General features: G+C 37.5%; 3 protein-coding genes across 3 annotated transcripts; 1 reads left to right on the forward strand and 2 right to left on the reverse strand.

Moving 5' to 3' along the window:
- The first annotated feature begins 1,468 nt into the window (after positions 1-1,468).
- On the forward strand, positions 1,469-6,186 carry LOC140371944 (eukaryotic translation initiation factor 5A-1). Its single transcript, XM_072459183.1, has 6 exons — positions 1,469-1,613; positions 2,984-3,153; positions 3,323-3,427; positions 4,257-4,388; positions 4,708-4,780; positions 5,707-6,186. The coding sequence occupies exons 2-5, from the start codon at positions 2,986-2,988 to the stop codon at positions 4,768-4,770; spliced, it is 468 nt and encodes a 155-aa protein (XP_072315284.1). The 5' UTR covers positions 1,469-1,613; positions 2,984-2,985; the 3' UTR covers positions 4,771-4,780; positions 5,707-6,186.
- A 374-nt stretch (positions 6,187-6,560) lies between these two features.
- gps2 (G protein pathway suppressor 2) lies at positions 6,561-9,725 on the reverse strand. The gene is made up of 11 exons (XM_072459174.1): positions 9,616-9,725; positions 9,131-9,248; positions 8,924-9,033; positions 8,735-8,847; positions 8,549-8,628; positions 8,400-8,479; positions 8,146-8,317; positions 7,982-8,065; positions 7,821-7,897; positions 7,655-7,750; positions 6,561-6,827 (listed from the first exon to the last, which is right to left on the reverse strand). The coding sequence occupies exons 2-11, from the start codon at positions 9,222-9,224 to the stop codon at positions 6,735-6,737; spliced, it is 999 nt and encodes a 332-aa protein (XP_072315275.1). The 5' UTR covers positions 9,225-9,248; positions 9,616-9,725; the 3' UTR covers positions 6,561-6,734.
- Positions 9,726-10,184: 459 nt separating this feature from the next.
- Positions 10,185-12,513, reverse strand: LOC140371945 (gamma-aminobutyric acid receptor-associated protein). The gene is made up of 4 exons (XM_072459184.1): positions 12,255-12,513; positions 11,475-11,553; positions 11,175-11,293; positions 10,185-11,092 (listed from the first exon to the last, which is right to left on the reverse strand). Exons 1-4 carry the CDS (start codon positions 12,342-12,344, stop codon positions 11,012-11,014), a joined length of 369 nt encoding a protein of 122 aa, XP_072315285.1. The 5' UTR covers positions 12,345-12,513; the 3' UTR covers positions 10,185-11,011.
- Positions 12,514-13,252: the final 739 nt, after the last annotated feature.

Here is a 13,252-nt window from a genome sequence, read left to right on the forward strand (position 1 = left end):
TGTAGTATTTATAGTTGTTACAGCTGAGGAAAGGAGGTGAGGCATTGAGTCTGTGTTGTTGAGATTTTATTTTGATGGGAGCACAGATTAATAAAGACTATATATATATATATATATATATATATATATATATATATATATATATATATATATATATATATATATATATATATATATATATATACTATATAAATGCATTGCATGCATGCAACAAAAATAAATGGGACCTCCCACAACAAGAATAGTTTCTTTACCGCTGCCACTTTAACAATTATATAAATAACTATCATTGAACTGCTCATTTTTGTGTGTCAATTTGATTTTCTTTACTTGCTCCCTGTTCCATGTTCTTCATTCTTGTGTTTTTGGGGAAAAAATTAGAAAAACTGAATTTAAAAGAAAACTCTATAGAATAATCATTTCAGGCAATCATTGTGGCATTACAGCAGTTAATCTGTGATTTATGATTGTTACTATATCAAGTTACTTGATTGACTGTGCACGGCGAGTGCAGGATCCCTAACTGCTGATCAACATTTGTAAACTCGGCTTATTCTTGTGTGGTGGTTTTTACCAACAGAGCTGATCACATATAGCTTCTCTCAAACCAAACTTGCAAAATTCACTCAGCATTCACAAAACTTCATTCCATTTTTTACTTTCATCTTTATTTTATTTTGCTCTTATTTGCTAAAGGCTATTAGTGAGCTTTCAAGTAATTTCCCTTGGAAATCAACAAAGTCAATAAAATAACTACATTTCATGCAATCTTGCAAATGCTTTGGTGAAGTCAGACAATGATGAAGTTGGGAATTGGAAATAATTCTGCACAAGGAAAGGTTACGCATGCGCAGATAATCCCAAGTACCCAGGTTTCTCTTTCATTGACATAGAAATGAAACGTAGCGTTAATCTTACTTTATTTAGCAAGAATTTATCAAAACAACCTTCCGCCTAAAAGGGGTCTTCAAATGATACTTTTGGGGTTGTTATAAAGAACCTTTGCTTGTAATACACGTATGTATGTCAAAACCATTCATGCAATTAAAGTTTCACTTTGTTTCACATTGTAAATGCAGATAGAACTTGGTATTGGCCGTAGCCTATTATCAGCCTATTAGGCAATCGAGTCACCCAGGCCTAATCATTTGTAGTTCCAGTATAAAGATAAGATAAAATAAGATAATCCTTTATTGTCCACACATAGGGAAATGTAATTGATACAACGCAGGTAGATACAGAGGAAAAGGACAGATAACAGATAAAGCTGGATGATGAGACATGTTTGGGGCAGAGAACTGCGTCTGATGATATTTGATTGTTCAAAACGACCACACAAAGAGACTATCAACAGAAATGTAGGGTTTTATTGTGACGGTGACAGGGGGAAACACTTTTAGACCGTGCTGGCACATGACAGTGGAGCTGATGTAGACGGAGGAGGTGGAGTGGGCCTCAGACAAACGGCGGCATCACACAGAGGGTCTGGAGCAGGCTCTCTTCGGCCCTGTGGCTGTGGTGCAGCTCTGCACAGAGAGAGGCGCAGAGGCATGACCGCTGAAGCTGAGAGAAAAACAGCAACACTCACTTCAAACGACAAGGCAAAAAATAGGGTAAGTTTCTTGTGGGATGTAGGCTACGCACATCTGTCCAAAGCTTTATTTTTATATTGGCAATTATTTAAATAGGCCTGGCAGACTGGCATAATGCTCGGGAAAGACAGTCCGGCATGCTTTAATAATGTAATGTAATAAAGTATAGTCCTAGTCCTATAATGAAACAACTTGTGAGTACATTCAACGTGTACATAGGATCTATAGCTCCAACCTGCACGTGGATGCGTGAGCTAATGATACAGGACATTTAAAGGCATTTATAATCTCGCCTGATGACCGCAAAACGAGTATTAGCTTAGTCATTACACTGATCACCAGCGGGCCAAATAAATACAATTAAGCTCTATTCTCAATTTATGATTGTATTTCACGAGCTGATCACTATTTCTGTTGTACATGCTACAAAACTAAATGGACACTATGAAAAATGAATCCGAGTATGTTATTTTATGCTTGACGCGTCAAATTTCGTCAGTTTTGCCGAAACGCCCCCTCGCGCCGTCCGCGCGGATTTGATTTACAGCGTCCACGAATTCATAGCAGCGAGCTCAGATTTCTACTGTTTACACAGCATGACTATACAGACTGCCAACGTCTTCTCCGCTGAAGTTTAATGCAAGTTTTATAATAGAACCATGCTCCATGCTACAGTGCGCATGGATGAAGCTTACGTTATACTTCCCGCATCCCACTTTTGCACGGAAATAAGACGCGTGTAGCAGTGGAGAAGCTGTTGGAAGTATAAAGAGTCTATGTGGTTCTTTCGGCTGTAGACAGTTGAAATATGAACTAGCTGCTGGAAATCCCGCTCATTTTCCCCTGACACTGACGCAGAAAGTCGGATCCATGCGGACGCGGCGCGAGGGGGCGTGACAGTGGGTCAGGCGCGCCGAGCGCGTGACACGCTCCTGCGTGGACACGCTCCTGTGTGCCACAACTATATCTGAATGGGTATCTAGTTAATAAGGGCAAATGCAAATTGAAAATTAAAATGTTAATTTTTTTATATTTTTTCACCAGATAAAAAGCTGTCCAGAAAGCTGTATGTCTCTGAAAGTTTGGCTGAGTCTAGCACTGTTTGCTGAATGTGCACAGATCGAAAAATGAAACACGTAACACATTTAACCACACGGTTAAATATTTCTTGTTATTAAAAGGATCAAATAATGAACTGAATCATGTTCAAACTGGTTTCATTGTTCATATTTGTGAAGTGCTTCTAACCGCAACAACTGATTTCCCACATATATTTCCCCAATATTAGCCCCAAATAGGTCACTATGTCCCACACTCATGATGTCAGCAGACTTAATTGTAAAAATGTCCTAACCCTGTTGAATGTAACTACATGTAATACTGTCCAGCAGCTATGGCAGATGCAGAGCTGGACTTTCAGACGGGTGATGCTGGGGCATCAGCCACTTATCCCATGCAGTGTTCTGCTCTGCGAAAGAATGGCTTTGTTGTGCTGAAAGGAAGACCATGCAAGATTGTTGAGATGTCTACCTCCAAAACTGGCAAGCATGGCCATGCCAAGGTCAGTGAAGGCTAAAGCACTCAAAAAACAATGGAAGACTGTATATTATTTAAGTAAAAGGCAAAACATTATTTAATGATCATGGAACGTTAGACCCAAAACAAATGTACATTGATAAAAATGTGATTAAGTTCTGTATAAAGTTAATGGACAACAATGTAATTTACAGGTGCATTTGGTTGGTATTGACATCTTCTCTGGGAAAAAATATGAAGATATCTGCCCTTCCACCCACAACATGGATGTTCCTAACATAAAGAGAATGGATTACCAGGTAAGAGGACTATTTAAAAAATTAGAATAAAAAAAACGTTAACGATAATCAATAGTTAAGAGTACGTAGCTTTATTCTAGGTCGTAATATTTTTTTCTTAAAGCCCCAATAGAAACATTTTCGCCAAAATGTATGCTAAAATAAAGGAAGTTTTTTTGCACTTTCAACCCTCCTTCTGCTTGTTGCCATGGGAATGTTTTTCCTTTTGCAATAATATTCCACATTATGGCCTAAAACGTGTCTACTTCTGTGGCTGAAGTATGGTTTTAACTTATTTTTTTCTGTGGAATCAGGCAGAAAGTTACATACTGTTACTTTTAATATGTATTTATGTATCAAAAGTAAAAGCATTTTACCAAATGGACAATTTTCTATTTTCATTATCAAGCCAATGTCGGTGTAATCGACCTCATTCGTCCAGGAGCGTTCCATTGTAGAAAAAGATTCAGTTGTAGTCATTTTGACACCAGATGACTACAACTGAATCTTTTCTACAATTATCAAGCAAATCATCAGAGAGCCCTTGGCCAAAAGGGCTCTTTTTGACATGATCTGTCCTCTGCAGTATATGACTAAAACCAAAACAAAAGTATAATTCATAATGGATTGATATGGATTTGAGCGATCCTGCCAACTCAGAGACTCTGCTTATCAAACTTGACTATAAGAATCTTCTGAATAATTCTATAGTTTAATTCTGGTCCAGTCTTGACAAATGTGACTTTTCATTTTTAGTAATGTGGAGACACTTACACAATGCTACAAACGACATAGATCAGAAGTTCAGAAATAATGATATTAAAGTAAAAATATGTTTTTACTCTGACAGTTGATTGGGATCCAAGATGGCTACCTCTCTCTGCTTCAGGACAGTGGCGAGGTGAGAGAGGACCTGAAGATTCCCGAGGGAGATTTGGGCAAAGAGATTGAGAGCAAGAACGAGGCTGGAGAGGAAATCCTGGTCAGTAACTGATTTCAAAATACCAACTTACTAACATTGGCAAAATATATAGCCAGGCCAGCCAAAAGGACTTCCTCGCTGTTTTTCTTTACGAGAGAAACTGACTGTGGTACTAGTTAGATTGAAAGTCCTTAAAGGCAGGATCATGAGAGTGAACCAATCAAAGAAACGTGCGATGTTATCTTTTTGTTTTCTTCACCCAATCAAGTTATTTATTAAGGTTGTATGAGCTAACTCCAGTGTTGAGAAGCTCCTGTTACCATTCATCAAATGTGTTGCTTGTCAGAATACCAACCATATTGATTTTTCCTCATTTCAGATTACCGTTCTTAATGCCATGGAAGAAGAAGCTGCGATCGGCATCAAAGCCCTGGGTAAATAAGTCCCTACAGGTAAATGCAGAGCTGTGGTCCTGCAGCCGCACTGAGCCTGCACCCAGAGCCGTGTGTCTATGTGTGTGTGAGCGTCGTGTAAGTGTGTGGAGTTTGGGTGTCGCACTACGCGCCACAGCATGAGCCCGGCCTATGCACTCTTTGATGTCATGTGCTCTTCTTCAGTGAAGCAAGGGGAAGGCAATCCTGATCAACAGTCAAGGTTAATGTTTTTCAACTTAATTAGACAGCACATTTTATTTTTATGTAATGTGGCATTTTATCAGGTCAAATGTTCAGTTGTGGTGTCAGATATTATTTTTAAATGTTCTTGTTAACATACATTTCATAATAGACTTATTGGTAAAGCATTGTTATACTTTGGATTTGCCTACCCCTTATTGTTTTGTAGTGTTGATGGTATTGCATGCACGTGTTGGTTTTATGCAGGCTTTAGATGTTTGAATTAAAATGGTTGATTTGGGGATAGAAGCATTTTTATTATTTGTATTATTTAATAGCCTGATCTAACTGTTCAGTGTTTTTGTTTACTACATTTAACATTTTTAAGAATACAATTTTGTTTGATACACAACTAAAACTCTGAGTTGACGAGTGAACAACATTTTAACATAACAAATAATGTTAATAACTAATATCACTATTTTATATTAGAAGTTAGTCTGTTTTTTTAAAAGAGTTCATGCATCAACTTTCAAGTGTAGCTCCCAGGCTCTAACGTGCACTAGCATACAAGGCACGCCGTAGCCAGAATAACTGATATTTGACAAGGGTGACATAATCTACACGGGAGTGATTGGTCCTCAGAAATCCTCAAATATACCCTTAAAGCTCTGCCTGTCCATTGTGTTATTTTTCACTGATTGTTTTTTTTTTCCTGATCTCGCTATACTTTCTCAAATCTTCCACTTTAAATTGTTTTTCAGGGATAAACAAGATGCACAGGACCTGGGGCAAAGGAAGAAATATTGCTATCCGTTTTTCATACTACATGCTTTAATAGGATTTTAAAAATATATAAATAAGCTAACTACGGTAAAAAAAAGTAGCTACTAAAAGTTACTACAGGTGTAGTAATACTGACAAGCTACCGAGAACTCTCCATTAGACGTCCTTGATTCTTGATTTATCAAGAGCTTCAAAACCAGACAACATTGCTCTATGTTCTGTGTAGTGTGTGCCACCACCGCTGGCATGTGTGCCATACTGGACTGTAACCTGGAAAATCCTCGTGTAGTTTTCTACAGGAAACGGATCGATCTGCTGTGGAAACATTATAGAACCTTTAATGGGCTATTAAGAAAATAAGTTGTGTTGTTGTTTGACATCACTACTTCTTGTTGAATGACCAAACTGTTCAAAAATCTGCACATGGCCAAAATAAATAAAACAATACAACAGTTAAAGTTTGCATCTTTTTCTTTAATATCATAACAGTTAAAAAAAAAAAAATAAAAAAAAAATCAACGATATTTAAATCTACATGATTAAATCTATTTTTAAGCAATTCAATGGATTTTCTACTTTCAGTCAGTATTTCAGCTGTAATATGGTTGAGCTTGGATGCAAGTTACAGAACATCTTACCACTTATAACTTGTACTACTCAGTGGGCCCAATCAGTAACTGCATTTCCATATAACCCTCATCAGAAACCTAAAAGCATTAGTACAAAGATTTATGCCCATGCAGTGCTGCTTTGTACCTGGTATTTACAATCATGTACATAAAAGTAAAACAGTGGCTTTACATTGCAATTAAGATAAAAAACACTTTACACATTTCCATTATCTTGAGATTAAAATATTTTTTACAGAAGCACACAGCATGATTAACTAACTAAATTAACTTGACAAGAAATACACTTGAATGACAAAGTCTAAAGATGAGAAATTTTAAAAGACAACTTGTGATTTGTGAGTCTTTATGAGTATTTCAATGAGCTGGTCCTTAGGTTACTTGCCATGGTGGTAAAATCTCTGGCCGCTCTGACTGTGAGGGAGGAAACCATGACGTGGAGCCCCTTGAGGAGAGCTCTGGAAAGGGGCCTGAGCATAAAAACATGGACATCAAAGATAAGTATTTCATCAAATCTAGTGTGAGCTTTTTTCTACATAACATTTTAGCAAACATCTAACTAAAGATAAAGTTATTAATTATCTAAAACTAAGACTAACTGCCTGGATATTTGTGTTATTATAAAAGTGTATATTTATTTTATTTTGAACTTTTCCTTTACATTTTAACTCACTTCACGTCCTTGGTGTTTTATTTTGATATGACCCTTATGTGTTTTTCAGTTTTACTTACCAACTGCTAATGGCCCATTCTGCCCTAATGTGTTTCACCTGTCCTGTTCCTTCTTCCCTAGTGTATTTAAGCTCCATGAGTCTCCTTGTCTTTTGTTGTCTGTTTACAGTGTCTTTTTGGAATTTTGGGCTTTCCCACCATCCAAAGACATGTATATATGAGTCTATAAATCTGTAAATTGTACCTAGAGAAAGAATGTGGGAGTGAATAATTTTCTGTGTGTCAATGTTTCTGTGGTAACCCAGTAACGAGCTGACGCCTGTCCAGGGTTTACCCCGCCTAAGGCCTATAGTCACTGGTATAGGCTCCAGTCACATGCGACCCCAAACGGAAACAAGCAGTAGAACATTTATTTAAAAAAAGATACATTTTGGGCTTTACTTTTGGTCCTGCATTTTCAGGTCCAAACTATATTTAATGAAAAATATATTAGAAAATATTACTTACTTTACTTAACTAAAAAGTGAGACTTCTATCAAAATTAACCCTGTTTTTGACCAAAACTGCCTAGATTTCAGGTTATTTTGTCATGTGTTCAAATATAGATTTATGTTTATGTGCCTACCTTAGCAGTGGGAATCTGGACTCCCATTGACGGCGTAGGCAACAGGCCGGAAGCCGAAGGATGCATAGCTGGGGGGTGCATGGGTCTCAAAGTACCCTGACAAAAGATGTAAATAATTACTATAATGAATAAATGTGTTTAAGTTGTATTGACTGATGTGTCTTACTGCATCTGTAAAGCCAGATTGTTGATTAGCATGTTCCAACTGCTTTTGGAGAGGTATACTTGCCCCGGGGATATATCCTTCACATACAAAAAACAATGAAAAAAATGTCTGTGCAAAAGGGTAAAGGTAGATGTAATTGACAAAGAGAAAAACCAACACACCAGGTTGAGAAGTGAAATGGCTGTGAACTTGATATCCGGCCTGCTGATGAGGGAGGTACTGCATTGCCTGAAATGCAGATGCACCTAAAAAGAAGAAAGGAAATGCTGAATTCTGACCTAATCTGAACACTCGCAGTCACCGAGTTGCCATATGTAATGTATACCTCTAATCTGAGAGCTGCTGGCAAAACTGACAGGTACAGAAGGTCCAGGAGCGTAGGTGGAGGGATGCTGAGCTTGTGCCACACCATAAGACTCATGTACACTCTGACCTCCAGTGAACTGGCTGTGCTCTCCTGAACTGGAGCTAAACCCTGGTGTCTGATAATGACGCCCCTGAGAACAAAACAAATAATATGATTTTACTTACACTCATAAAAGGAACATTTTTCAACCAGTGGAAAATGGTCCAACTGACTGGAATAACAGTAGCAGGAAAAAGCTGCTTGCTTCGTTCTCCGAGTAAGGCTCCAGGTCGACTGTGGGCAACTTGACCGCCTGAAATAATATCAGAACTGAAAAAAATCTTGACATTTAAGGAAACAGAAAAGACAGAAGAACAATTACCTTGAATGCTGAGGAGATGCTGTCCAGGATGCATAGGCAGACTTTGCTGATAGCTAGCAGAAGTCAGTGTTGTGATGTCACTGGTGGCAATAACACAAAATTTGGGTTTAATGGATTCAATTAAATAATTACAAACAACTCATATGAGCTTCTTTAAGAAACTCCCAACGGAGCCTAATGACTTACCTTTGTTCCTTTCTGCGTCTCTTCTCTTCTTCATGAAGTACTTTCTTGAGCTGTAAAAACAGCTGGTGTTTTTCCTCCTGAAGCCCTTGAAGTTTTTCTCCCATCTTCATAACCTGTTGAGGGAGTTGAAAAAAATGATACAGTTACCAACAGTAAATGAAGTCTCTGTATTGTTCTTCATCTTTTTACCTGTTCTTTGGTTTCTTCTAAAGACATCCTTTCCTCGATTTCTTTTGTCCGTTTTCTCTCTTCCTCCTCTTTCATTTTCTGTTCCATCATTTTATCCACCTCTTCCTCTTCTGAAAACCATTTTAGTAATTTGTAGAAGAGAGAATCAACAATATGGCCTTGGTTTGGCAACAAATTAGTAAACAAAATACAACTACCGGTACATGCCTTGTCTCTTTCGTTCCCTTTCCCTCATGATGTGTTTGTGGAGGGCTCGGGCCATGGCGTTGGACAGTTTGGGTCTCTCCAACAGGGCGGGCATAGTGACTGGCAGTGGTGGGGCCAGCTGGCGATGATAATGATATATGAATAACTTGTAATACTTGGTGTAATAAACGGTACAAAAAAAATAGTAACAGCCCAAGGTTTAACAGCACTTAAACCACCCAAAACACAGCTGTTGTATGGCTAACAGTTAGCATTAAAGTGGTAAGAAGTAATAACAGTCTAGGTTACGGTCTTGTAGATGTGGCATCAGTCTGATTGTTGTTAATTCAAGACTACTTTCGATAAGCTAGGATATTGTTATATGGCACATTTAAAATACACTGATATCCACGCACGGTAGCTAACAACTAAGCTAGCATAACTGGACACCATTACCCCCGTCCATATTACCGCTAGTAAAGTATATATGTGGTAACAATCCTTACTTTTGTTGTTTCGTATGTTGCTTTGAAAGAATGAAGCTGATTTACGGTGCGGATTTCGTGTGATTTGACCAATATACGAATATATTAAAATGTCGTCCCCTAAAATAAAAACACACAATAAAGTTTCTTCCGGTTGTTGCAACTTCATTTCCGGTATGCGCGAGCCCATGTTGTATTATGGGAATTGTAGTTTTTGTTCAAGATAAGATATTCCTTTATTGCCCACAAATGGGGAAATTTCGTTGTTTTCATTCAAAACCCCTTCACTGTCCGGACACTTTTGTAACTATTCATTAGATCTTATTTCAAATGTTTAAAACGTTTGTATCCAAAATTATTTTCTCAATTCATTGTTATATGCAACATTTAATATTAATATAACTTTTGCCCACTCCAAATGTATATCTTGTTTTAAACTGTTTTTTTCATTATGGCAACGGTCCTCATTTCTCTGAAACCCAAAGTCTACTCCAAAAGATAATTCCAGGATGTCTCATTGTTGCTGCCTGATGAAAGTGAAACTCTACAAGGCTTGATCAACATGTATAAGTACTCATGACAAATCACACTGCATTTCACATTGTTTTATTGTATGTTTATTGTATGTGAGTGAAGAAGAGAGCCATTAATAATGCAGCAGTACACAGAATATTTTTTTTCTTTAAAAAACAAAACACAAAACATAAAAAAGAAAATTGCACTCAGCTTTACAATACCAATAGAAAGTAAGCCATCTAAAATTAACAATAATAATAATAATCATAGCAATCAACATTTTCATATTTTTACCACTGAAAGCAGAAGACGATCATTTAGTCTGAATTCTATTACACTCCTTTCAATGTTCAGTTAGGGGAATTTAAATTAGGTAAATATTTCAGTGGTTGATATAACAACATATTCTGCTCACTTTTCTCACGCTTCTTTCAGAATCAAACTGCTGCATGACAGGGATTCATATTCTGTCAGACTCTAAAAATGCCTTAAAATGGTGGATACAAGAAATTACTTACCCTCTACCAGCTCTCATTCAATTATCAAATCAAGGATTTGAACGTCCTCAAGCACAAATTTAAGCACACACCAAGGCTCAGATATTTTTAAACCATATAATATACCATATAATGTCTCTAGAGTTATTAAGCACAATTATCTATGGCAGAAAAACTGGCCATGAGACCACCTAACCCAAGTAGCATTAGAGGAAAATAAGAGAGAAAAATACAATTCAGACTTTATAAAGACTTGAATGTTTAGAAGAATATTGTATGGTTGGTGAAAGTGCATTTGACATACTTCCGCTTGGAACTTTAGGATGCTGAGCTGAATTTACTATTTAAATGATTGGTGTAGGTCTAGAAGGGGAGGTGGTGGTAAAAGGGGGATGGTAGTGGGATCAGATTTCCCTTTGGCTGTTCCCATACACACTCTCATCACTGTAGGCAATGTAGAGGAAAAAGTCCTCTTCGTGATGCTCCTGTAAAATAAAGAAAAAGAAAATAAATAAACACAGATTTTTTTTAATCACTTGGTATTTCAGCAAGAAATGTGACTATAACCTGGTACAACAGTCCCATGGTAGCTGAGGTTGGTGGAATGACATTGTTTACAAAGAAGAAGAGGGCATCTTCAGCTCTCAAGTGAATTCTTTTCCGGATAAGGAAGTAAAACTGGCCCACTGAAAAATGTAAAACATTTTTTTTAGAAAAGCTACATTACAATAAAAACTTGTACACACAGATAGCAATGTGGGGGACAACGAATGATAATAGATGCAATGTTATGTATGGCCAATAACATTTACTGTTCCATTCAATGACATACACTGAAAAGAGATTAAATGTATTCAATTAAATTACCTGTCAAGTCCGAAGGAACAAGATATTTCTTCTTGTCCAGATCTCCTATTCTGGCTTTGGGGGCTTTCTCCACAATTACCTGTGAAAAATAAATGTTACATAACGAGACTACGACTACTACGACTACTACTACTACTACTACTACAGAAATTATTCAGTCGTTCGAAAGAGTACAGAAGGAAAAACTGAAATTTGTCTTTATGTGGTGGTGTCCAATCAACCGCATCGCCAGATAAACACATGATTCTGAGTGATACTGAAAATCTTGTCTTAAGGGCGCAGTGCGTTTGGACCAGGCGCAGTGGACTATGGACAAGCAGGGACCAGGCGTAGGACCACGTAAACAGGAACACCTAAGTATTTTAAGGCAGTGCCCTTAGGATTTCAACACAATCTAAAACCCAACTTCCTACTTACTCCTACGAATATGTACGCTCATTAGCCACCCAAAATGCATGATGACAAAATAAATAAATCATAACTTATGTAAATGTGTGCTTGACGAAGAAAAACGAATTTAAAAATACTCGACGGACAACGTCGAGTATATCTGATACCTGTGTTAGCATGCGAATGTGCGGTTTACCAACGCGTCAGGCAGCATGTAAAGTAGTTAGATATTAGACGAGTTATAAAGTCGTTATTGTGAAAACTGTAAAAATGTGTGTTTCAAATCACAAACAAAAAATATCCGTAATGTATTAGGTATCAACAAAGTAGATGTCTGGTTTTGCTGTCAACAACACAGAACGAAGAAGCTAGCAGAGATTAGCTACTTACTGGTACCCTGTCCGGATATTTCTTTCTTATTTTCTCGCCTTCAGACCGTCTCTTCTCAAATGGGTGCTCTTCTTTGTATTGGAACTTCATTGTTAGGGAGATGACAGACACCAATTCGGTCTCTTGGATGTCAAATCAAGATTTTCTCAAAAGCGTCGACCCAAATCACCGAGACACACACGACAAAAACAAACGATGCTAACTAGCCTTTAGCTCAACCCAGCTGTTTACGTTGTGCGACAGCGGCGGAAGGATACAATAACATCGTGACGTTGCATAGGGTCTACTTTGCGGTCTTGGGTTCAGATATTTTTGCTTCGTAATTATAGTTTGAAAAAGAAGGGGAAAAAACACATCATGCTTATGTGTTTATTTGTGTGTGTTTTGGGAATTTTTTCCCTCGCGTCTTATGTCATCATTTCATTTTCATTTTGTTGACTTATTGCGCCGTAAGACTGAGGAGTGGCGCGGCTTCTGCCCTTGTCATATGACCGAGGCCCTGTTAGCCAACACCACGGAAAGAAAACGCAACAACACGGTGCAACAGGCTACAATTAATGCAGACGGATAACTCCAAGCACTTTAACAGCTTAAATGTTAAATTATTTACATTTTGACTAGTTTTATGTGCGGGAAAGAACGTCAATGAAAAAGCTATTCAGTGTTTCCTGTGCCTCCCCAGAGTTTAAAAGTCCTCGCCAAATCTAAAAACAATGTGGACTAAAGATAAAAATAATAATAATAATCAGACTATGTTTACCATTGTGTAATCAGAAAAAAAGAAAAGTAACCGGTGAAAAGGACGGTTTACAGATTAAATGTGAGCAATAAGAAACACATTTTACAAGATTAAAGCGTTAACATTATTTGGGCTATCACTAGTCCCCCTGGAATCTATGCTTTTCAAAGTTGACCAGTTAAAATAGAAACAAATTCAACATATTGCTGGCAGCTTTGGAAATAAAGAAATCTATGATTACGTTAAGTTTGTACAAATT

Source organism: Eucyclogobius newberryi, unplaced genomic scaffold (genome assembly GCF_026437365.1).
Source record: "Eucyclogobius newberryi isolate DKJ021-1_F unplaced genomic scaffold, fEucNew1.0.hap1 SCAF_22, whole genome shotgun sequence".
Lineage (NCBI taxonomy): Eukaryota > Metazoa > Chordata > Actinopteri > Gobiiformes > Gobiidae > Eucyclogobius > Eucyclogobius newberryi.